Below are 25777 nucleotides of genomic sequence, written 5' to 3'. Positions count from 1 at the left end.
CATGCAAACCTTACTGGAATTCACCTGTGTTTTCATTTCTCTAGCGCTTACAAGGGTGGCATTGATTTTATTTTGATGAGCCCTTACTATATATTCTACCCCATCTTTTTTGATTTGGTATTTGTTTTCGTGACGAAAGAAGAATGCCTTTCTATGATACAGATATGGGCTCCCTAACACCATGCCACATATATCTAATGGTATTACAATCAGTTCTACTTTGTCCACTAGCTTAGAAGCGATCACAAATTTGACTTTACACTGTTTGGTTACATTCAGTTTTGCTTTATCATGTATCCATCCAAGCGGGTAAGGTTTCGGGTGTGGTTTTGTTTCTAAGCCGAGTTTCTTTACCAGGGATTCTGCAATTAAGTTTGCTTGGGATCCAGTATCAAACAGAGTTTCAACTTTAGTATGATTTACAACAACTCTGATATGAAACAGTTCAATTCGCTTTCGGTCATTAGGAAGGGACTCATTTACAGAACTGGTGCCTTCATGCGATTCAGAATTAACATGAGGTGTAAGAGTACCTTTTGTTCCTGCTGCTGTGATCAACGCTTCATCTCTGGAATCCGATCCAAGGTCCTGCTGCACAGTCGCCACTGTCTTCTACTTCCCTTTTCCTCCATACTTCTTTGGACGCTTTTCTGGGTGTTGCTTCCAACAGTGATCGTCATCATGGCCTTCCTTTTTGCAGTGATTGCAATACGACCTTTCTCCTTCTTTGGCTGTTGTCGTCTTCTTCTCCTTTCCCTTCCATTTTGCTTTAGATTTGCCATTGGGAGGTTTGAACGGTGGTTTTCTGGAATGATCATCTCTTTCATTTTTGCCCCTATTCTCAATATGAATTTCCTTTACGTTGGCTGCGCCAATAGTGGTTGGTTCAAGCAACAACAATGAATGCCTAATGTAGCTATGCAATGAGCCAATATACTTAGTTACAACTTCAGGTGTATCAAGTGCAATACCCAAATTCAGTGTTTGCTTTCTAAACTCCTCTATAAAACTCTGAACACCCTGATCTTTGCCTTGTCTTAAATAATACCAATAAGTTTTTTGCTTGTATCCTAAAGGATAAAACTGTTCCTTTAACGCAGAAACAAAATCAGGCCATGAGGAAAAGAGGTTACCCACATTCTTACTGTGCTGCAATTTTCTCTCCCACCAAACGAGAGCTGTGTTGCTCAGTCGTAGAGAGGCCAACTGAATCTTTGCCTCATCCTCCATGATCTGCTGAATCCTGCAGTAGACCTCAATCTGCCTAATCCAATTATTAAGCTTCTTTGCGTTACTTTCACCATTAAATATGGGAAGATCAAATTAACATCTAATTTAAAGAAAGGTTTCTTAGATGCATCCTTTGAATTTCTACGATTATGGTGGTGAGAGGAAGGAGAAGCTTCACTCGCTGAAGGAGAAGGAGGGGGTTCTTCTCCACCATTCCCATGTGTTGAACCTTGTTCTTCTAGGTTTCTCTCCTTTGCTTTCTCTAGCCTTAGAACCAACTCACTGATATTCTCTGCCATCAAATAGAAGGTCTTGCGGAAATTGCGCTCCTCTTCAAGATGAGCTTCATCTTCTGCCATGTTTCTCCTTCGATGTGCACGCCCTGCTTCGGGATCGAAAGGCTCTAATTCCCCTTCGCCTCTTCGGAGTCTATCTCTTGTTAGCATACAAACATGCAATTCACATCTAAAAAGACCTGCTCTGATACCACTTGATCCAGGGATCTTTTGCTTATAGATGTATGGAAAGAATCACATGTAAAAATTGCAGCTTAACACAGAAATCTAATGTGCACACATAAAAGAAGAAGGAACACATAAAGGCACGACAAGAAGACAACAAGACTTGATAACGGAGTTCGTCCAACTCGGACTACATCTCCGGGCCCTGCTCGATCAATGGGGAGGCCTTCATATATTAAATGGCATGAAAAGAAGAGAATACATTCATCAGTTTACATAAAAAGAGGCTATACCTCCATTCTGGACAATGGCTGTGAAATGGAGACCTCAGATGGAGAAATGGACAGCACCAATGCGTCTGTGGCAATGAAAGGGGCTGAAAACATATAAGATTTGTCCAAATCAGACAAAATACACTATCGGCCCTCCTGAAAACTCTCCTGCCTCGAACTGTGTGCTGAAAATCCTTTCCCCCGTGCTTGCTGCTTGCCTTAGGATTTATAGTAGAATGTCGCTTAAAAATCGGATTTGTTTTGTTTATAATAGAGGCCGTTTAGATGGAAGGGTCGGCGGGCGCAACAAACCTTAATAATAGGCCTTTTTCCGTTTGAACTGATAATACATGGAAACATAAGAAAATCCGACCAAAAGCCTTTAGGTCGGACTTCACATTCCATTAAATCAGGCTGATAGACCCATCGGGTCTGACCCCCATATCGCAATCGGCATATCGCTCATTCAGTGGCCCTTTATCCCGGGGATCCACCGATCGTCGATCACTGATCGCCGATATTGGCGTATCACATCGGCCTGATCGGATCGGCATATTGCATCGCTGCAGCTCAGGGGGCCTAGTCCTTGGTCCTGCCGATCGTGATTGCAAGTCAGCTATGCCCAGTTCTGACCGCTCCATCCCGATATCGCCAATTGCCTGCCCCGATTGCGATTTAGTTGGAGATCGTTGATCGGAGGTTCTGCTACTACTTCTTAAGTCTGCCCCTCTGGACCCTCCAATTGTGATTTGCCTTCATAAGGCTAAAAACCCATTTTTATAAGAAAAAGCCTCATTTTTCAAAGGAACTAAGACAAATTCTTTCTACCACAACTTCATCATCCGAACTCAGATTGGAGTGTCGTTCACACCATTGGAATCCGGGTGACGAGCACTTCGATATGATGTCAGGATCCTTGCTTTTCTGCCACTTTGAATTTTGGGATTTTCCATGCCATTGTATCTGAACATCCACCTGGATCAGTCGGACGCGAAGACATTATGTTATATGGTGAATCTTCCTGTCGAGTCCATAGTTATCGCAGGATGTTGTGTCCGGGCATTGGATTGTCCGTCGATAAGCTGGAACCACCGATGAACCCGCCGCCGAGAGTCATGCTTTGTTGTAATGGGTTGTTTTATTTGATATTGGCTTTTCTATTGTGGAAGGGTTGTTGTCATGAATCCTTATGCCTGCTAACTTTGAGTATTATGTTGGAACTGCCCCAATTTTGAGGGATGCCGCCATGATCTTATATATATATATATATATGTATGTATGTATGTATGTATGTATGTATATATATATGACTGTTGTGTTAGAGAAAGGCAGGGAGGATTGGCCGAAACTCAGATTCTATTGTATGCAGCAGACCGTGACCCCTAGCAGCAGGTTAGAACCTCGCCTTGAGTAGCAGGGAGGTTCCGAGAAGGTTGCAGAAGGTCTGATTATCTAAATTGAGAGTTTGGATAGGCATTTTTGCACTTTTTCTTGCCAGGAGTTCAGTGGTTATGTCTATTTTCAAAGTTGGGCTCTCCATTCCCTGCCCGTCTATTAGCTTGGAGGTATAAGGGTTGTAATTTCTTTTTGTTGTACTTTTATCTCTTTTATGCCATTAATAAAAAGAAGGCCTCCCCACTATTGAGTAGGGCCCGAAGACGTAGTCCAAATTGGACGAACTCCATAATCAAATAATTGTGTCATGGTTTTTGTGTTCTTCTGACTATTTCCGCATTGTTATGTGCTTTTTTAAAGTTCCATGGTTAATTAACTCTATTATATGAAATTTTGATGCATCTGTAAGTAAAAGATCTTGGATCACTACATGCCCATGAGTCCAAGGATTCCCAAGAGCTTCTACCAAGCAACAATAGAGAGATATGCCACGTGGCACCACATGGAGCCCACGTGGGTGTTGCACGGTAGTAAAGATAAATATGCCAAATAAAAATGAATAAAAATTTAAAAGGATACAACTTAATATTCCAAAGTCCAAATTGGATGAAATTTTTGTGAATGCAATTGTCTCGTCGAGACAAACACGATAATGACATCTAAAGCAGTTTTTGAAGAGTCAAAATAAAAGTTTTTTTTTAATCCCATTTCTCAAGTTGTACTTGGGAGATTAGATTAGTAAGTGAACACTTCACTGAGAATAAGGTGGGGTGTTTACATGTGGTATCATATCATACAGGTTCAACACTTGGACTAGATGGGCTCTATCATTGGCATGTGACAACAGAGTTCCCACAAAGGGGTTTCATCATGATTTCTAGGAAATTAACTAAACAAATGTTTGGGTGTTAAAATTCAGTTTGTAATTAAATTAGTGCATGTACGTGCTTGCTATCTGGCATCTTGAAGGTCTGGACAACCAGTGGTTGTGACCTTGGAAGTTTGTCTTTTCTTTCATTTTACATAATTTCCTATAGGGTGGTGAGTATCGTTACTTGTAGCATAAAATCACCATTGGCTGGGTGACGTGATCTTACATGCTTGGAACAATTATGCATGAGAATGTTCATGCAATATGAGAGATCGGGGAAGAATTCATGTGTGATGTCTATTCTACATAGCGCTGCCTAGTCCACTAGGTGATAGACATAGGTACTATGTGATGGTTGGGATATGGAGATCCCATGGTTTGTATGTTGTCGAGGCCAAGAACCTCATTGGATTCAAATATAGTTCATATTTTAATGTCGAGTTTACCTTATGAAGGATTGTTCTTGTGGTTAAAACCTTGCTTGCTAAGGAACAAGGTGTGGCCTATGAAAATTGTTAGACAAGACTTGTAAGGGTCATTATCTCACTATGAGATGGGGCATTCATGTTCTATACTTGAACTGGATGAGTTTAAAGGCATGGGTCATGGGTAGACCTTGTAGGTAAAAGGATTTGTAGCTCCATTGTAGAGTGTTATGTTTGGCGATTATAGTTTACATGTGCTGGTCATAGCACTTTGAAGGTAAATGGTGTGATGATAGCCTTCTTGTGCCAGTAGGTGTTGGGGCATGGCACCATGATGGAGAGAACATGCATATATATGGATTGTGAGAGTTCCTGCATACTTACGACACATATCATAAATGTGAGAAGTTACAAGTTATAAAGTGATAGATGTGTGTATGTTATTGGGCTTTAAATCGCCTTTGAGACTGAAATATTAGAGCTTATCTGGAATTAACAGGAATTCTCTTGAGTTTCACTATCTTCTTCAATAAACACTTGGTTTTCTTGTATGTGGTATTCTCCTAGTATAAAGCAATGAAGGATGTGGCACATAATGAGACTGTGATATTGGAGTCTATCTTGACTTATCGGGCTCTAGAGAGAATTTCACATAATGAGGATTCCCTCACTAAGCCATACAACTGATACAATGAGGACATGATTGAATATGTTGATGTTGTTGTTGCATGTGACAGTTTCGATAAAGAGACTGGTAATAATTAAGGTTGATAATTTTGAGGTAAAAGGCTGAATTTTAACCTTGTAAAGGCCTTATTAGGCATGGGCTAATGATGGCATGATAAATTGTCTCTAATTAATTCTCTTAATATCAAAGATTCCTTGATTACTAGCCTTGATATAAAGGCTAAATTTAAATTATTGTTTGGTCTCGATACCGAGGTTGAATGAAATCAATGATATTGGTTTGGGCATAGTAGATGGTTTCCCACTATCGTTGAACTCGTCAAGGGAATTGCAATCTTTTGAGAGTTGATATATGGATATGCAGATAACAATTTTGGTTTTTGAACATTTATGTTGAGATAAAAATATGATTATTTATGTCTTGGATTTTGAGACATGTAGCTAATATGTAAATCGAGATATGTGTTCAGTTGCAGGGCAGTGTGCTCAATACAACAGGGTGAGGCAATAGGTACTATTTATTAATGCACTGACACTCGCGTGTACATGGAAACATGTTGGAAGGAATTACAGGGTAAAGGGGACTGCCATAAAATATTGAAGAAGACTCAAGTTGAGCTTTTATTTATGAATTGTTGGAAATATTGAGATTCACCGTGATTGAGTTATTGTATCTGTTAAATGATTTGTGCATTTGGTGTTTCACGATTGGGTTTCATGTTTGATTTGTGATTTTTTACTGTGATTTATGCATTTCCATGCAAATTTGTCTATGGCTTGCATTGTCGACTGGACTTCTATGCTTCCTTCATGTTTTCTTCTTCTTGTTCTTGCCTTCTTGTTTTGGGGGCCTTGGAATATTTTGGGGGAAGAGGAAACTAATGGAGCTCGAGAAGAGCTGAGGAGAACCTAACAGGAAATGTGAATCCCAGATGAAGCCCATTGTATGGAAGAAAAAATAAGAAGAAGAAGAAGAGGGAAACTAAAGGAAGGAAGAAAAAATGTGACAACCAATTGGGTTGGTTGGGTCCTTAGGCATAAATGGACAGTGACAAGACAACCATGAAAAAGGTAACAAGAAAAGGTAAAGTAAATAGGCTTGAGATAAAAAATTCCTTGGTAAAGTTGGGAATTGTTATTCTCAATGTTTCTTATACAAACGACAACACATGCCCATGCTACAAATTGCAACAACCCTAGTTCAAAGTTCATGTAATAAAAGTAAATAAAGGTAAAAAACAAGACCACGAGTAAGGGACACATATTGCAAGCTAAATGTCGGGCAAAGATATCCTAGTGGGCATCACTGGATATGCTTATGGCTAAAGGAAATTGGCAAAGGCAGAGACATTAAAAAGGTAAAAATGCATTTTTCGCACACTTATTTATGAAAACAAAGGAAAATAGGATAAAAGGGAGGTGAAAGGTCATAGATTGCATGTGAGGAGGAAAATGAAGGAAAATAATGGAAATTGAAGAAAATAAAGGCCTCATTGATAAAAAGGCTTCTGAGGATCAGTTGGCAGGCTTGGTCAGTGTAACTTCTTATCAATTCAGTTTTGGAGCTCTCCCATTATTCTCTCTCTCTCACTCTTGGTCACTTAGAGTTTTTTTGGAGCACTCTAGCTTTGGATCAAGGAAGGAAAAGCAAGCAAAGGGAAAGAAAGGAAGAGCGAGATAGGGAAACTTCAGCAGGAATACTTGTGTTGGGTCTTGAAAATGTCATTCATTTCCATTACACTTTCACTATTATGTCCATTATATCACCTCCATTTCACCTCATTTCACTACTATGTCACTACATTCATCCCACTTTCATTATCATTGGGCTACATTTATGTTTTTCCAAACTTTATTAATTCTAAGCCTTTTTAAGTGAATTTTTGGTTAAAAATTAGAAAATAATGTGCATATGCTTATACCTAACAAGTGGGTTGAGATTGTTGATATGTGTAGGTCAAAAGGAGGCTTCTAGAAGACCCTTATGTGGCACTCTAAGGCCAAATTCAAATTTGAGTGGAAATAATCATGGGATCATGAGGATATGTGTCACATCTCCTAATTGTATTGAAACTCTAAGAAGACGTGTCTTATCAGTTCCTATTTTGATTAGGACTCTAGAGGTAGAGGGAGAGATTCATGGACTCTCATTAATGAGATGACTTCTCATCTTTTTGTATAAATAGGAGATCTCTCTCCTTCATTTGTTAGTTCTTAAGCTTGTTAGTTTTTGCTTAGCTTGGAGTTTATAGTTCTTCCTTGATGGCTTTGGAAAGCTTTGGAGAGCTTTGTTGTACTTTGTAATTTTGAAGAGTTTGAATAAAGCTTTGATGTTCTCAACGTGGAAGGAGATGTGAAGTAGATGTCCTGGAGCACATTAGAATGTAAGGTAGAGTAGATTTTATTTTGTAATTTTGCTTTGATTTCATTATGTCATTTGATTGCTTTCAAGTTTGATAGATTAGAGTTTCCGTTGATGAAATTTTAATTCATGCAAGTGTGGTCAACCGGTTGATTGTAGATTAGTTTTTCTTTACATGTTTTTGCATCAAATAGTAACATGAGATTTGCCTCTCTGCTGAACCTTTTCTTAAGCTTTTCAATTTCAGTTATGCTTTGATTTTAGTCTTATTTATTTGTTGTTGTTAGTTAGTTTAGATATCAAATTATTCATGTCATTTGACGTTATCTCCAGAGCCATGGCTTAACCCCGAAAAGCTACTTGGCGAGCTATCGGATTATGAGTGAAGTGATTTGAATTTAATTTCATCTCTGCAATTAGATATCAGGTTCTTCATGTTATTGACGTTATCTCCAAAGCCATGGCTTAACCCCGAAAAGCTACTTGGCGAGCTATCGGATTATAAGTGAAGTGACTTGATTTTACTTTCATTTGCAAGTAGGTAATTTAGATATTAGGTTCTTCATGTTCTTGAAGTTATCTCCAGAGCCATGGCTTAACCCCGAAAAGCTACTTAGCGAGCTATCAGATTATAAGTGAAGTGACTTGATTTTACTTTCATTTGCAAGTAGGTAATTTAGACATCAATTCTTCATGTTATTGACGTTATCTCCGAAGCCATGGCTTAACCCGGAAAAGCTACTTGGCGAGCTATCGGATTATAAGTGAAGTAAATTGATCTTGCTTTCATTAGTTTGCAATTTTTGGTTTGTTTGAGTGCTATAGTTTAGATTTTATTTCTGTAATTAAATGGGCAACAGAGACAGTGATTTCATGATCAGTATTTCATCTTTTGTTTGATTTAAGTAGCTGCATATTTACATTCTTGTTCAAGTATTAATAACATGTTTTGAGATCTTTTGAAGTGCTAAGTTTTGGAAGTTACCATAAGGGACATAAACCTTGTCTTGAAATCTACATCCATACTTGAACTTTAAAAGTATTCTTAAAACCTTAGAATAGGATTTCCATTTGCATTAAACACTTTAGGAAACCAACAAGAACAAAACCCCAAAAACAACATAAACTATAAAACAACGAAGTAAGAAAAAGGTTAACTAAGCACATATAGAGCACCACACTTCATCAGTTTACGATACCCGGATTGATAATTTATGTAGAGCAATTTAAGACATTAAATTGACTAGACAACTTGCAGGTAACATATTTCATGTGTGATTTCCTAGCTAGTTTTGACATGCATGCCTTTGCATGTTGGTGTATGGTTCTCTTGTTATCAGTGGCATGGTTTTGTCGAGATATGAAAATGGTTTTCAGCCTAGCCTTTCCTTTTCCAGATAACATGGTGTGTTGGGATGTTTATCTCAGTTTTGAGCTTTGGATTTGCCAGATGGATTTCGAAATACGGGGCGGAGGTGGTCTCAAGGTTCATTCCAAAAGGCCTAGGAATCCCTCAACCGGTTTTGGCGGGATACATGGTAAAGCATAAGGGAGGAGTCTTGATTTAGGGCCTAGTGATCCAGGTTTGAATTGCAGTAAATACTGAGACACTGATCTCGGTTTAGGGACTAGTGATCCAGGAATAGATTGTAGTAAAGCCTGAGAGACAAGGCGACGAAAAATTCCTCAAGGATAGTGATGGATCCCGGATGGCATTCCAAGTTCGATTCAGTTTTGTGATCGGAGCACCAGTTTTGGTGTGATCAGGTTTGGTGAGGGTCGAGGTGGTTTAACCTCTAGATTCCCTTGGTTGTTTTTGGATTGGTTTATCCATGAGATCCCACATTCATGCTTGGATATGGCACAGGTGTGACTGGCTAAAAGAAAGATTTGGTGTAGCCATGTCTATGGTCGGGTAGTACGTGGAAGTCCCGAACCTGGTCATATTTTCCTAAGATTAATGAAAGCCAATTTCTCTTGCTTTTATAATTGTTTATATGTGGATTTAATCATTGTTATATATCTGTTATTTTCATGGTTTAATGCTAGTTATAAGCATGGATATATGATTGGTTATTGTCATAGTTATTTCATGTGTTTACTTGTAACTGAAAGGATAATGGATGAAAGACCTAATTGATGTCATAACAGTTCAAGGGAGAAGGCGGTGATCCTTCTTGTCATGTTTCAAAAGGGTTTCCAGCCATTCCTACTTTGTCTTGTATCCCAGACCTGTAGGTTGCATTGATGCCAAGTGTTTGACATAATGTCAGTCCCGGTTGGGTATGGTCAGGCCTAGCCTTGAATTTGATTTTTGGTTTATTAGTCTTATCATCATGTATTTAATGGATTTGGGAAGTTACAACAAGTTTTCGGAAGTGGTCAGAATTATGGGCTAGAAAAGTGCCTTAAATTCCACGGATGCTGGCACAGGTCTGCCAGGAAAAGTCCTTGGATGCAAGAATGCATGCTTGTGGGAGCATCCAGAGGTCCTTGGATGTTGGCATGCCCATAGCATGAGAGCATATAGAGGTCAAGAGGTCTAAAAAATCAGTGGGACCCAGGGGTAGGATGCCTGAGTGGTTGGGATAGTTCCTGAGAGTGTTTTTGCTGATGTGGAAGGTATGTTTGATGTGTTTCTGTCGATTCCACTTCCTTAAGGTCACCTAGGAGGTTGAATCATATCATAGTAGCTTCTCGTCACATGTTTACCCAGGTTAGACGGCTACTTAGGTAGATGTGGGAGGAGGGTGGTTATAGATTGGTATCAGAGCAGGTTGCGCTCTCTTTGGGTCATATCTGATACCGCAGAGTGGTATCAGAGCATGGTTCATCCCTCGGACTAGATGGGCAGTGTGTTGGTCATGCATTCATGTTGATTGAATATGTGTTGATTATGCTCGTAGTACATGTGCTTGTTTCATTTGCATGGTGATGATCATGGTTGTAGTGATGTCACCATGTGAAGGTTGATGGTGTTGTCGTGGAATGTGTCGTCATGAGTGTATGGTTGTATATGAATTTTTTATGCATGTCAGTGTCTATATGTTGTTATGCATGCATTTTCATGGTGAAGGTTGTTGTGCATGAGGTCATTGTATGAAATTAGCTCATCATGATGTTATTGGTTTGTTATGAGGCTAATGTGTTGGTTGAGATAGAGCAGGAGATGCAGATCATCAGAACGAGGCTGCGACATTAGACCTTGGGGCAAGAGCAAATCGTCATACATGTATTGTATGTTGGGCATGCAGGTATGTTAGTTAATGGATTGTTACATGCATTAGGGTTATATATATTAGGTTTATGTACATGTCTATTGATGTTATGGTTACATACATGATAGATGCTAGTTGATTAGTGTATTCATGTGCACATGTGTCAGATAGTCATGAGTGGTAGTAACATGTGGTTGTATGCATTGCTCTTTTTGTTTTATGTTAGATAACTTGATGATTATGTTATAAGTTGTTGATGAACATGTTATAGGTTAACTTCTTGTTGTTATATGATAGTTTGCTTGATGATTAGGTTATATGTTGTTGATGAGCATGATACATAAATTCTTGCTGTTATATGCTAGTAACTTGATGATTAGAGTTATAGCATTAATACCTTGATGTTATATATATCATGTTGAATTGGATTGGCCTATGCAGATGGTTAGGGTTATGACATTCATGTATGAGTCGACCTATTTGTGACATTGTGTTGTACTAATCTAGACTGATCGTTCATATGTGATTGCTATGCATAAATGACAAATGTTTATGAGTTTATGATGTGAACATGTTAGCTAGTGACTATTATGGATATCATGACCTTATTTATTTTTGAGTTCATATGTCGTGAATTTATATCATGCTAGTCTGGATTGATTGTGTAGACAAGGTAGCATCCCCTAAGATACATTAAGGTATCAGCTTTCTTATGTCGTATACTTTGTGCTTGAATGTTTGATTATGTCGTTTAATTGGTGTTTGAGTGTTGGTGTCTATTATGCCACCTATTTGTTGCTGAATGTTTGATTACTTGCGAGATATGAGTATGTGTCTGTAGGATTTCCTGAATGAATGATCTTGTTTCAAGATGATTGTACTAACACATGTGTTGAGATAGTTGACATGTACTTGAGTGCAATAGGTGACAGTTTTAGTATTATGTCTAATGAATATGAGTTGACTATGAATTATGACATGATTGCTAGTCTTGGTAAAGGTTGATTTCAAATTGATAGATATGATTGTCTTGATATTTGGAACATGTGTTTGGTATGTGTAAACAGTGAAAGAAACATGCTTGGTATTAGCATGACAAGGTAATAGTTGATGTGTTTATGTAATTAACAGTTAGGTGATGTGACAATGTATAGTAACACTCAATTGCGACAAGGAAAAAGTCAAAGAAAGGAATTGGGCAGGAATTCCTTTGGAAACCCTAATTCCAAACAAATGAATGCTTTACATACAATAAGTCTTCTTAACCTTAATATTATCTGACATTATGTGGATATGTGCTAGATTCATGAACTTGTATTTGATAGGTACATTAATTAGTCTCTAGTTACATGTGGATCTGTCAAGGGAATTGGAGTCCTTTGAGAGATGGCATGGATGTGTTCAGTTGCAAGCAATGTGCTTGGAACAACAAGGTAAGGTAACCAATGTATTATTATGTTTATTTAAGCACTGACAACTATGTGTTATGGAAATATGATACAGGGATTGCATGGAAAAGGAATTCACATGGAATATTGAAGAAGGCTCAGGTTGAGATTTTCCTTGGAAGCATTGGGAACCATGGGGATTAATTCATGGTGTTTGTTGTTAGTCTTCTGTTTTTTGTCTTTTGGTGATTTGTTGTGCTTGATTGTGGTTTTGTTTGTGTCTTGTGCATGGCCATGCCACTTTGGTTGTGGTGTCATATTGTTGTTGGTTTGCCATGGTTTTCTTCTTGTTTGTTTTTGTCTCGCTTTTTATGTTTGAGGTATGGGGAATTGGTTGGGAAAGAGGAAAGTTAATGGAGCCTAGGGAGAGCTGAATGAAACCCAACGAGTGATGTAAGGCATGGACGAAGCTCAATGCATGTATAAGAGCAGTTGAAGGCAAGTGTATAACAACTAGTTGGATTGGTTGGGTTCATTGGTGTAAATGCATGATGACAAAACAATCATGAGAAAAGTAATCAGGAAAGGTAAAGTAAATAGTTTTGAGGTGTCAAATGCCTTAGCTACGTTGGGAATTGTTGTTTTCGATGTTGTACATGCGTTGCACAGATGAAGGAAGTTCTCTTAACCTTGACCTTATGATATCTGGTAATTATGTTGTGATCATGATTGTGTCGATGTGTATATAGGTATACATGTATGTATGTCGTAACCTTGACCTTATGATATCTGGTAATTATGTTGTGATCATGATTGTGTCGATGTATATATAGGTATACATGTAGGTATGTATGTATGTATGTCATTTTCTGACAAGATCATGATGGCTTTGTCCTAATTTTATATATATGTATGTATCTATGTCACTATATGACATGGTCATTAGGAATTGTTCTTGTGGAGCAATGATTGCTTATGTAGGTGAACGGCATGAAGAGATTCCTGGTTCATGAGAAATCAAGTGGGAAGGGTAGTCTGACAGATCTCTGAGGTCAGTCACGTGGACATGAATTGATTTATGTGATTATATTATGTCTATGTTTATGTTATGGCTAGACTAACATTCAGAGATACATCAGCGAAATGAAAACACCGTGATGCGTGACATGCTAGGATAAGCATGGATGGCGGAGAGACATTAGAAGCAAGGTTGCTTGGTAGAAACAGTGTGGTTTTGGATGTGTGGTACTACTATTGTGCATATATTGTATATGTTGTACATGTTGCATCCATGATGTTGTGCGCATGTGGTGTTGTGTATATATAGTGTGTGTACATGTTGTCATCCAATGTTATGTACATGGTGGTATAGAGAGTGTTGTGTGAATATTGCATATGCAGTGCTGGGCATAGATTGTGCTATGTGCATGTTGGATATGTAGTGCTATGTACATGTGGTGTTGTGTAGGTGTATGCATTGTATGTCAGGTATATGTGCATGTATTGCATGGTGTTGTAAGTCATGTGTGGTTGTATGTGTGTGATGCACACTATGTGTATGTGCACATGGTTGAGGAGAAGGCACTGGGTGTTTGTCGAGTGTGGAAACTGATTCGGAGTGCGTACGGAATAAAGACAAAGGTAGAAGCTAAGGATTGATTAAATGATAAGTATCAATATTTTATTTTAGTTTTATTATGTGTGTGAATTATGATTCTAGTTTATGATGGTTACATGTGATTTATGATTTTGATCTATGATGGTTGTGTTTTAAGCTAGCCTAATGTGATATAATTATACATGATGATTTGGTCAAAGATGCTAGTTTGACTTGATGTGACAGGAATCAAACATAATTGCAAGTATACCTTATTGATGAGCCACCAATGAGGTATGATTTGAAGTTATTTCAATTTATTTTGAATCTAATGGAAGTTATGTGCTTGGTACAGGAAGCACGGAAATGCCCGGTTGAGTGATTGAAACCGACTACAAGAATTAGCAACAACAACAAAAGGAATTGAAACATGCAGAAGTATGTTGGTAAAGCACTTCAGGAGCAGGGCCATTGTGGGACACTGGTACCCAATATCTCCATTGATTTCTATGAGCATGCTATGACCAGTATGATGGTTTGAGGTAGGTATATGCCTTGGTTGTTGACCTTCTGATGCGAGGAAGCTTTGCCAAGGGATGGATCGCCAGTGATAGAGGATGTTGGAGAACTTCGAAGGTGAGTGACTGCATGGAAGGGGGTGACCGGATTTCCCGAGGGACTATGTAGCAGAGAAGGGAAGGTCAAGGATATATTTGTTTTGGTCATTAGCATTACCAGATGGAATCAAATGCACATTGGGAGTGCACCCTGGAACAATGAGTCGGTAACTGTTCGCTGAGAGGACAAGTGGCACAAGATTATAGTGCTCAACATTGGATGCAGTTTGACTGTGGCAGTGGATTCTGGACTTCCTGAGAAGGAGGTGAATCCTGGTATTACTTTGAGGGTGGAGGTGTGAGCCTATAGATTCCCTTGTTGTGGATGCAAGAATTGTATCGTTTTATTTGTTGGTTTAGCAAATTTGCATATGTGTATATAAAGCTCCAATATGCGGTATGTTGTCATGTTGTCATGATGTTTTTCTTTTAAGCAGGGCATTCTCTGTAAGCACTACAACAAGCTAAGTTATAAAGCTCCATGGGCAATATGTTTTCTTTTCAGTGATTTTACTAAGTCCTTGGTGTGGTTTAACACCAAGGGTGGTGTTCCCCAAGGGGGAGGGTTCTATAACAACCCTGGTTAAAAGTTCATGTCATAAAAGCAAATAAAGGCAAAAAATAAGACCATAGGTAAGGGACATGTATTCCAAGTTGAATGTTGGGAAAAGATATCCTAGTGGGCTTCATTGGATGTGTTTATGGCTAAAGGAATTTGGTAAAGACATTAAAAAGGAAAAAAAGACATTTTTGGCACACTTATTTATGAAAATAAAGGAAAATAGGAGAAAAGGGAGGTGAAAGGTCACAGGTTGCATGTGAAGAGGAAATTAAGGAAAATAATGGAAATTTAAGAAAATAGAGGCCTCATTGATAAAAAGGATTCCGAGGATCAGTTGACAGGCTTGGTCAGTTCAGTTATGAAGCTCTCTCATTATCCTCTCTCTCTCTCACTCTTGGTCACTTAGAATTTTCTTGGAGCACTCTAGCTTTAAATCAAGGAAGGAAAATCAAGTAAAGGGAAAGGAAGGAAAGCAAGGATCAAGGAAGGAAGATCAGGATTAGGAAAATTCAACATGAATACTTGTCGGTAACGTATTGTATGTGTGATTTCCTAGCTAGTTTTGACATGCATGGATTTGCATGTTGGTGTATGGTTCTCTTGTTGTCGGTGGCATGGTTTTGTCGGGTTATGATAGTGGTTTTCAACCTATCCTTACCTTTTTCGAATGTCATGGTGTGTTGGGATGTTTATCTCAGTTTTGAGCTTTGGTTTTTCCAGATGGATTTCGGAATCCAGGGAAGAGGCAGTCTCAAGGTTCATTCCCAAAGGCCTAGGAATCCATTGACTAGTTTTGGTGGGATACATGGTAAACCGTAAGGGAGGAGTCTCAATTTAGGGCCTAGTGATCTGAGTTTGGATTGTGGTAAAACCTGAGAGACTAGTCTCAGTTTAGGGCCTAGTGATCCGGGATTAGATTGCGGTAAAGCCTGAGAGACAAGGAGATGAAAATTCCTCAAGGATAGTGATGGATTCTGGATGGCATTCCAAGTTTAGTTCGGTTTTATTATCAGAGCACCAATTTTGCTGTGATCATGGTTTGGTGAGGGTGGAAGTGGTTTAACCTCTGGATTCCCTTGGTTGTTTTTGGATTGGTTTATCCACGAGATCCCACATTCATGGTTAGAATACGGTAGGGGGTGACTAGTTGAAAGAAAGATTTGGTTCAGCCATGTCTACGTTCGGGTGGTACATGGAAGTCCCGAACCTGGTCGGATTTGCCTATGATTAATGAAAGCTAAGTTCTCTTGCTTTTGTACTTGTTTATATGTGGATTTAATGGTTGTTATATCTCTGTTATTTTCATGGTTTAATGTTGGTTATAAGCATGGTTATATGTCTGGTTATTGTCATGTTTATTTCATGTATTTACTTGTAATTGAAAGGATAATGGATGCAAGACCTAATTGATGTCATAACAGTTCAAGGGAGAAGGTGGTGATGTTTACTTCATGTATTTACTATAAGATCTACCATTGTAAACGAAAATTTGCAAGATGCAATACAACAATTCAAGGAAGTTGGTGAGTAGCGCCTAATGGTTGTAAAAAATACAAATGGTAAAAATAGAGAACAATCAATAGAGCACTTCAATTGTTATTACCGTTTCAACTATGCACAAGGCATGTTCTACAAAAATTGCAAGTTGCCAAAGGTCAACAAAACAAAACATGTTGCAAATGCTTAGCGTATTTCATAAAAATAAAATAGAATTCATACCAATAATTTTTGGCCCTCCAAACTAACTTTGTTCAAAAGGCATAAGGCACATAACACTCCTTCTGTAGACTCGAATTGGCAAAACCCAAATCCTTTTGGGGTATTATTTGTTGGATCTTGTGCTCACTTCCAACTCTTGATTGATCCACAAAGCTATGACATAAAAGAACAAAGAATAAATAGTTACCACTACAATCTAGTGTCAAATAATGCAAATTCAAAGATCAAATACAAATTGCCCAAAGATAAAATCAACAGAACCCACCTCAAGTAGAGAAAGTAAAAATTCATTATCCATTGTTGGTGATATGTTTCCAACATAAATTGTTGTTTGTGGTTTCTTAGTGGGAGGTATAACTGGTATGACACCCTTTGATGCACGATTTGAACCTGTGGCTAGAAGAAACTTCAAAATTGGGGGTGTTGCACGAACTTCTCGAATTGGAGGCCGTGGAAGGGGCATCACACCCATATCCTGGTGGATGTGGAGGGAAAGTAGGACTCACCATAGGAGGTTAGGGAGCCAAATATCAAGGCATACATGCAAGTGCAACACCAAGAACTGGACAATTTTTATGTTAGGGCATAACACATTTCCAATAATCAAACAAACACATCATACTGAACAAAACTTATCTAGAAACAATTATTATACGCAGGAGGGAAGGCACCTCCATGAACACTACAGACTTCATTGCTATAGAGTGACAAAAGAATGAGAATGTCCGCTAAAAGAATTCATAGTCCATAAAGGAACAAATTAGTCAATTCAAAACAAATGTCAGGCCATTTCACTTACCTTCTTTATTTCGCTTGAGTTAAAACCATCTGAACACCAATTTCTAAACTGTTACACCAGTTTTTACAATCATAACATAAATCAGATACAATGTTGAATCCCGGAAACACTGATTCTAGTCCTGGAAGTATATTAGGCGTCTGAAAATTTTAACAAGTAGATAATAATATCACTAGATCCATGTCAAAAATCAAAATCTAATCGTTGTCCTTTGCCACGTGGTAAAAAATTGTTAGACAGAAGACGACGAAAATGAGCTGCTTTGATTAGTTGAATTTGCTCAACCAAACCCATTATAAAAACACCTTCAATATAAAAATCATATAAGTAAACTTTTTAGGGCTTTGCTCATAGGTTTCTTGGATATACCATCTCCACATATAAGATTATGGTAGGTATATCCTTTGATGAATGAGGTAATACATTTGTTGCCTCCCCTCAGAGCTATTCACCAACCGCAAAGCCTTCAAAGATCATAAAAAGTCATGAAAAATTTCATAATTTTTGACATAGGGTGTCCATTCATATGGATGACCAGAACATAATCTTGAATCGATCCATATCTTTAGATATATGATATGAAGCTAGGTTATAATCCCAATCAAGAAAGCATATATGTAACCGAATAAATTCAATTGGAAATAGTTTTGAATCCAAATTACAGCATTCTGTATTTGCTCTGCGGCTAATGTACTACTGCAGCTTTATCATATTCCAAGTCACAGGGTGTTGGAGTTTTCTCGCCAGCGATTCTACGAAAATACGCGACTGCCATGGGACGTGGATCACGTGTCTGAGGCGGCACGCCACGAGTCCAATGGCGTTATTCCAGCACAGCAGAGGTTGTTCGAAAGCAGGACGTTGGGTGCGTTCTCAACTTCTTTGTCTTGCGTTTTTGCAATTGAATTGTACGTACAGGATATCCACTTTATTTCAATCACATTTGATCGTTCTCAGTCACAATCGAAGTACGTACGGAAATTAGTTAAGGTGTGTTGGATACGTTACGTGTGCGTGGCATCACCTTACAAATAATAAGCAGGAGGGTGGGTGGTGGGTGAAATAGGTGAAAAATGTACGGTGGAAGGCAGTTAAATACATGTTCATCATTAAATTGATTTCAATTGTTGTATTTAATGGAGTTTTCGAGAGAAATATTAACAGATTTTTTTAAAGGATGAGGAGTTTCATTATTGTTTATTGAGATATTTTTGTGGGTCACTAGTATATTTTAATTAAAGGTTGAAAATCAATAGTTTATGTGAGATTTATAGTCGTAAGTGCATAAAAGGGTTATTGTCTTAATAATTTGCAAGAGTCGTTATTTATTGGCTTCCAGTGATAATCTCTCAAGAGTAGAGTTTTATTCACAATGCATATGAAATTCAGCCGTTGAATAAGGATTAACTTTCTATTGAAGCACCAAGTTTCCAAAGTACTCTATGTATTATTTATTTCTTATCGTAATCGAACTATTCACACAATTTCATATAGAATATTAAGACACAAATAATTGAATGGTTTCACAATTCTTCTATTTGTGATATAAATGTATGAACATAGTGTGAGAAAAAATGCTATGGAGAACTAAGTTTAGGGGCTTACAATCTAGTTATTTAGTCAAGTTATATTTGAGCCACATTTTTGGATACATTGTTTTTTTGTTCAAACCTTTTTCATGAAGGGACATTGAAGAAAGCAAAGGATCGAAAATAGCTCTTTTCAATTGTAATTTTCCAATCATTTTTACTTTCTAATTTATCAAAAGTGTTAAAAGATGATTAGCTTGTGAATGAAATATAACACATCCATTTCAAAGTGAAAGGGTATAAATTTTATAAAAAAAAATTCAATTTCTTCACTTATTTCATAAAATATCTTCACCTTAGAGAAATGCATTTTGTGAAACAATGATACATATGTAATGTTCTACAAGTGTGGTGTTTGAGAGAGGATTTGTGTTTTCTTATAATTTCCAATACGCCCACCCTAAATCTATGCATGTCACACTTCTCTATTTTATAAGATGTTTTAAGGTTGTCTAAAGGTACACCAAGTACACTTGAGTAAGTGGATATGGGTGGATCATTCAACAACTCATTCCTATGAGAGTCATATTATTGGCATAAATTTTAACACTACAATATAAGCTAATTCATTAAGTCATCATCCAATAGTAAATCACATAACGAGTTTTAAGTGATTCAAAATAACCCAGGAACAATTTATCATTTTTAATATCATTTACATCCATTTTAATTTCTTTTCAAAGCTAGATAACAAAAAAAGGCCATTAATGCAGGTTGTAGTTTGTTTACTTAGTTGGGTCTAGTTTAGGTAGTTGAAAGAAGTGTTATCCTCCACATTGAGGTTGTAGTTTGTTTAGTTAGTTGGGTCTAGTTTAGGTAGTTGAAAGGAGTGTTATCCTCCACACTGAGGTTCAAGTCTTGAAAGTGAAACATTTATTTCTTAATAAGTATATTGGTGTGATGAATTTAATCCATGTTGTTGAATTCACCTTATGACTTGAAGAATTTAGGGTTTACCCTAGGTACCATCCTTGAAATGAGGGAAACTGCTATGTTGTAGTTTATTAAACATCGATCCCACTTGAAATCACTCTCAAAACTTTTGCAATTGTTCATTCATGATTATAAACTTTTGTTAGCTCAATAACATAACATAACTGTCAAAACCTTTTCACTGTACTACAATTAATGGTGAGATGTGTGAGCGGGCACCAACTATAAAACAAAATGAAAATTTGTTTGTCTTTTTATCAGAGTATTAAACACACACACATATACACAAAATTGCAATTAGTCCAATGAGTTAGCTCAATTAGTCATTGTGAATGTTCTTGACCATTTCACTATTTCTATGCAAGCATGTGGTTGGGTCTCTCTCTCACGCACACACATCTAAAAGTTATGGGTGGGATGCAACAAAGATAGATTTAGGAGTTCAATTTTTTCATTTAATTAGCTCTTCATTTTTCTTCCCAAAAAGATTTGTGTAGATTCTATATAATAAAATTATTTTGGTGATAGGTAGGTATATCATTTTCCATTTAATATTAAGGTTGGCATCAATTTATGCTTATCTTAGCTCTAATAATGATAGTAGTAATAATAATTTTTTAATTTCAAATATATCAAAATTTTCTAAAACTTCATAAAATTATTAGCAATTTGGTTTATAATAATTGCATCAAAAAACACATTTTATAGTAATATATAAAGTAAATTATTGTATTGGATGAATGGTTAAAATGTTATATTGGATGAATGGTTGAAGGTGGGAATTTGAGATCTCTTCACCGGCGTATACAAGATGATTATGGCTTCTTATGACCATATGCAAAACTATAGCTATTACATTATTGACATGGTCAATATTTTATTGGACGATCATGCATTTCATGGAATCATCGTTTACATTATTCACATGGTTGATATTTTGTTAAACCATCATGCATTTGAAAGTGGAATCCTCATTGTGATTTCAATAGTGCATGTGGATTTCAATAGTGCATGTGGATTATGGTGTAGGATAACCCATTGTTGATATGAGATTAACAACTCTTTGGAATTTTGTGAATTGATTCTAATGCACATTAAAACACATATGGAGACACACATTTGAACTATGTCACAAGTTATTTTATAATATGTTTTAAGATTTTCTAAGGGTACACCAATTACACTTGAGTAAGTGCCTATGAGTGGACCATTCAACAGCTCAATTCCTATGAGAGTCAAATTATTATTGGCATAGCTTTTAAAATTACAATATAAGCTAATCCATTAAGTCATCATTTAATTAGTAAATCACATAATGAGTTTTGAGACATCATCCAAGTGATTCAAAATAACCAAAGAGCAATTTATTATTTTCAATATCATTTAACACCCATTTTGGTTTCTTTTCAATGTTAATTGGGTCAAGTTCAAGTAATTGAGAGGAGTGTTATAGGTTCAATTCCAGAAAGTATGTTGATTTATTAGTAAGTATTTTGTTGTGATGGCTTTAAGCCAGGTTGTTGACCTAACCTTATGACTTGAAGCATTTATGGTTTACACTAGCTACCATCTTTGCAGTGAGGGAAATTACTATGTTGTAGCTTATAAAACATTGATCTCACTTCAAAGCACTCTAGAAACTTTTGAAATTGTTCATTCACAATTATAAACTTTTGTTAGCTCAATAACATAGCAAACCAAAACCCTTTCATTGAACTAAAATTGACAGTGAGATGTGTGTGTGGATAAAATTTTCAAAACAAAAAGAAAACTCGCTGACATTTGTATCATAGTATTAAACACAAACATAATTTCAATTATCTCAATGAGTTAGCTCAATTGGTCATTGAGAATGTTCTTGACCATTTCACTATTTCTATGCAAGCATGTGGCTAGGTCTTTTATATATATATATATATATATAGATATAGATATAGATATATATTCAATTTGGTTATTTGATTAGTTTTTCATTTTTTTCCAAAAAAAGAAGCGTAAGTTTTATATAATAAAATTATTATGCTATCATGTAGGTATATCATTTTTCTATTCGATATTAAAATTGACCTCAACTTATGTTTAGTGATTTAACTTATATTAAGAGATAAAAATTCACATTTTTTAATAATGTATAAAATATATCAATTTATAAATGGTTAGATATTATTAATAAAAAATAATAAGAAATTTAAAAATAATAAAAATAATATTTTAAATTCATTTTTGTCATAGAAAATCCAAGAAAGTAGAAGGATCTAATCTAACATATTTTCGACTCTACTTAACGTCGGAGGGTCGCTGGCTAGGCAACTGCAACGTCCGAAAAGTAACCTCAGCCTGGAACCCACCTGTCGAAATAATCTTCCAAGCTGTCGGTCAACCAACTGTCGGTCGGAAAACCCTTCTCATTGATGTAACCGGAAGTAATGCACAAGGCAGAAGCATAACTCAGTTTTCTTATGCAATATTTTTTTAACAAATCTCATGCAATTTCTGTTAACAAATCTCATTTTTATTTTGAGATTGTTCATTGCCCTCTGCTAAATGGAACCTCAGTTTTGAAAGCCCTGTATAAATTTTAAGCGAGAGATAAGTGTGCACACTAAATTTAAACAGTTAAACTCCATCACCTAATAGAGTAAAAGCTGCAAAATAGCTGAACTCAGACTAAAAACAATCTGAACTGACAGTGCTTGCAGCTTAATTGGCACGTCATTGTTAGAGCTTTTGAGACTATTAAAGATTCTTTTAAAGCAGGTTCAAAGTTAATTCAACATTATGCAGAAGTTATTCTTGAAAACAAGGAACAAGATGTACAGCGAAGCCTCCTTGAATTTGATCTTAACGGCCTGCCCAAATAGCCTCAGACCTGCTCTATACCACAGAAAATGCTAAAATTAGTTTGTGGAAATCTCTGAACGTTAATTGCAACTTTGGTATTGATTTGGGAAATGTGCTATAACTATTTATGAATCTGCATTGATCATGATGATTACAGTTTAGCTGTTTAGAATCTTACCTATTACAGTGTCAATGTCCCAATCTTACTAATTACGGTGTCAATGTCCCATGGTAGTTTCCAAATTATCATCTTTCAAGAAATTATTTAAAGAACCTTCACCCACATTCTTGCTGTGGCTTGGGAAATCTATCTGAAGTGCTGGTAAATATTTTATCATCATAATCTAGTTTTTTTTTATAATTTTGTGTACTATAGTTTTAGCGATTCATGGAAGTTTCCAGATTATTATTCTTGAAATCACCATTCCAAAAAATATCACTCTCTTTAAAACATTATGAAGACATATCATTACAAAATTTATGTAAACTTTTAAAAAATGAGCATATCCATACTCTTTCAATTTCAAAACATTAAGATTTGCTCTTCTATTTCAAATCTAAAAGATGTGTAAAACTTGGTTTCATGAAACCATGAAGCCCTGTCCATGTCAACTCACTTGCAAGACTCAAACGTAACGATTTATATTTATAATGCTATACCAGCTTCACTTTTGCTTGCTTGCAAGAATTAGACAGGGGATTGGCTTAATTTTACACAGGCAGGGTAAAGAATCAGAGGGAATAAAGCTAAACAGAGAAGTGAAAAACCAGTGTGCAAAATCAGAATTGCTCCTTGTTTTCAAAACGAAGAAAGACACAATGGTAACTGAATTGAGGTGGATGTGTATGAAAAATAAGGGCACATTGTTGAGTTTAAAATATCATGCAGATGTATTGAGCATCAGTTTGTGAATAATATCTTTATCTGGGTAGCCCAAACAGTAAAAAGTCTTTTCAATCGTGATGTAGTAGTAACTTAGAAAGTGGTATCAAGATATGAAGCTAGGTGATAGTCCTAGTTTTTATATATAACAGCTAAAAATCCTCTAACAGCAGTAAAGTTAAATTGCCAATCAAACAATAATCAAGTTTAAATAATCAAGAAAGCATATATGTAACCGAATAAATTCAAATGGAATTAATTTTGAATCAAAATTACAAGACTCTGTATCTGCTCTGCATCTAATGTACAACTGCAGCTTTATCATATTCCTATGACAAAATTGTGTTGTGCGCATACAACAACAGGAGCAGTAAGCTACTCCTGCAGGATTGTTAGAGGTACACTTGTCATAAAAAATATAAAAAGTTTCTCTAAGTACTAATCCGTTGTGAATGACAGGATCACCGGCAACAATACTCTGAGATGAATTTCCATACAGCTCCCAAGCTTCATAAATCAAATCGGATGCCACAATCGTCGAAAACAAGTTATGATGCAGAGTCTTGACAGAAGTGCTGGAAGATTTTTGATGTTGAGATTTTGCTGCAGGGACCACAGCCTGTGAGCATTGATTTAGTTCACCTCTTGGCTGCAACTCTTTCCAATTGACAACTTCCATGCTGGCACTGCACTTTTCTTCTTTGAATGGAAGCTCCTGGATGGAGGAGACATTACTAATGTCTGATTTTAACAAAGGTTTATATGAACTTGGAGATTTACTTCTGGAAGATCTCACAACAATCCACTCACCATGTGGGCTTCTGATCCAATCAGGCCTGTTAGTAACATCTTCAAATTTACAAGCTGTGGCCAGTGCTATCACTCTGTCCCTGGGAGAAGGTCTTGAGCATTGCCCAACTGATCTATTCACCTCCGCATTGCATTCCCCTATTGGGCTTGGTACGCTGAGTGACAGAATGGGAGTCGTCTGAGAAGTGTAGGAATCCCATAATTGATTCCTAAAATCCAAATGACTAGTTGGGGATCCTGGATCACTAATGGCCTCCTCTGCCTCCATGGCAGAATAGTCCTCATTTAAGAAAGGATGGTTCAACAGCTCTGCACTGGTCCACCTCTTCTCTGGATCTCTCCGAAAGCATTTCTCTAGGAAATCCCGGATCTGGGGTGAAAGCGATGCAGGTATCTCAGGCAGCTCCTCTGTGCATCCAATGCGATACATTGCGGCGAGGGGACTGGAAATGTGGCTCCATGGAGGCCTGCCAGTGGACATTTCAAGCACAGTGCAGGCGAGAGACCAAATATCAGAAGCAGGCCCTTGCTCCACGTGGTTCACCACTTCAGGAGCCATCCATTGAGGGGTTCCCCTCAATTGCAGGGCCTCCTGGCCCTTCTCCTCATCACCAAACCTCTTGGCACAACCAAAGTCAGCAAGCTTCACACCATTGGCATCCACAAGAATATTTTTCCCCTTGATATCACAGTGCACTATCCCCTGGCTGTGTAGGTAATCAATCCCACGTAGAATGTCGCGTGTGTATGCCCTGATCACTGATTCATGCAGCTTCCCTCCGAACTTACTCAGCAGATCCACCAAGCTGCCACCTGACATGTATTCTATGAACAAATTGTGCAGCTCTGCACCGTTCTCGAAGCTGTAAGCCTGCCCCAGGCAGCGAACGATGTATGGAGAATCCAGGCACCGCATAATCTGGTACTCATTTTCTAAGGCGATACTATAAGCGGCTGCGGATTTGATTGCAAAGAGTTGGCCATTAGAGCTGTTCATGGCTAGGCTGACTGTCCCAGAAGCTCCGGCCCCAACAATGGCACCCCTCACCCAGCCCTCTTCTTCCTGGGCTCTCCACATCTCTAATTCGATTCTGAATTGCCCTAATTCAATAAACAGA

The 25777-nt window shown here is 37.3% G+C and overlaps 1 protein-coding gene and 1 pseudogene across 1 annotated transcript in view; one reads left to right on the top strand and one right to left on the bottom strand.

Annotated features, from left to right (window-relative positions):
• LOC149171354 (uncharacterized) overlaps positions 1 to 18638 on the top strand; it is a 42818-nt gene extending 24180 nt beyond the window's left edge. The window contains exon 2 of the mRNA XM_089425940.1: positions 18268 to 18638. Within this exon, the coding sequence (XP_089282066.1) occupies positions 18268 to 18638 (371 nt within the window). The remainder of the gene's footprint in view (positions 1 to 18267) is intronic.
• Positions 18639 to 24039: 5401 nt separating this feature from the next.
• Positions 24040 to 25777, bottom strand: LOC149171353 (mitogen-activated protein kinase kinase kinase 20 pseudogene; annotated as a pseudogene).

The sequence above is a fragment of the Pinus tabuliformis genome, chromosome 4_2 (genome assembly GCF_031772625.1).
Source record: "Pinus tabuliformis cultivar Carrire ecotype Pingquan chromosome 4_2, CPIR1, whole genome shotgun sequence".
Lineage (NCBI taxonomy): Eukaryota > Viridiplantae > Streptophyta > Pinopsida > Pinales > Pinaceae > Pinus > Pinus tabuliformis.
Note: the sequence above shows the minus strand (reverse complement) of the source record. Positions and strands in the feature narration are given on the sequence as shown.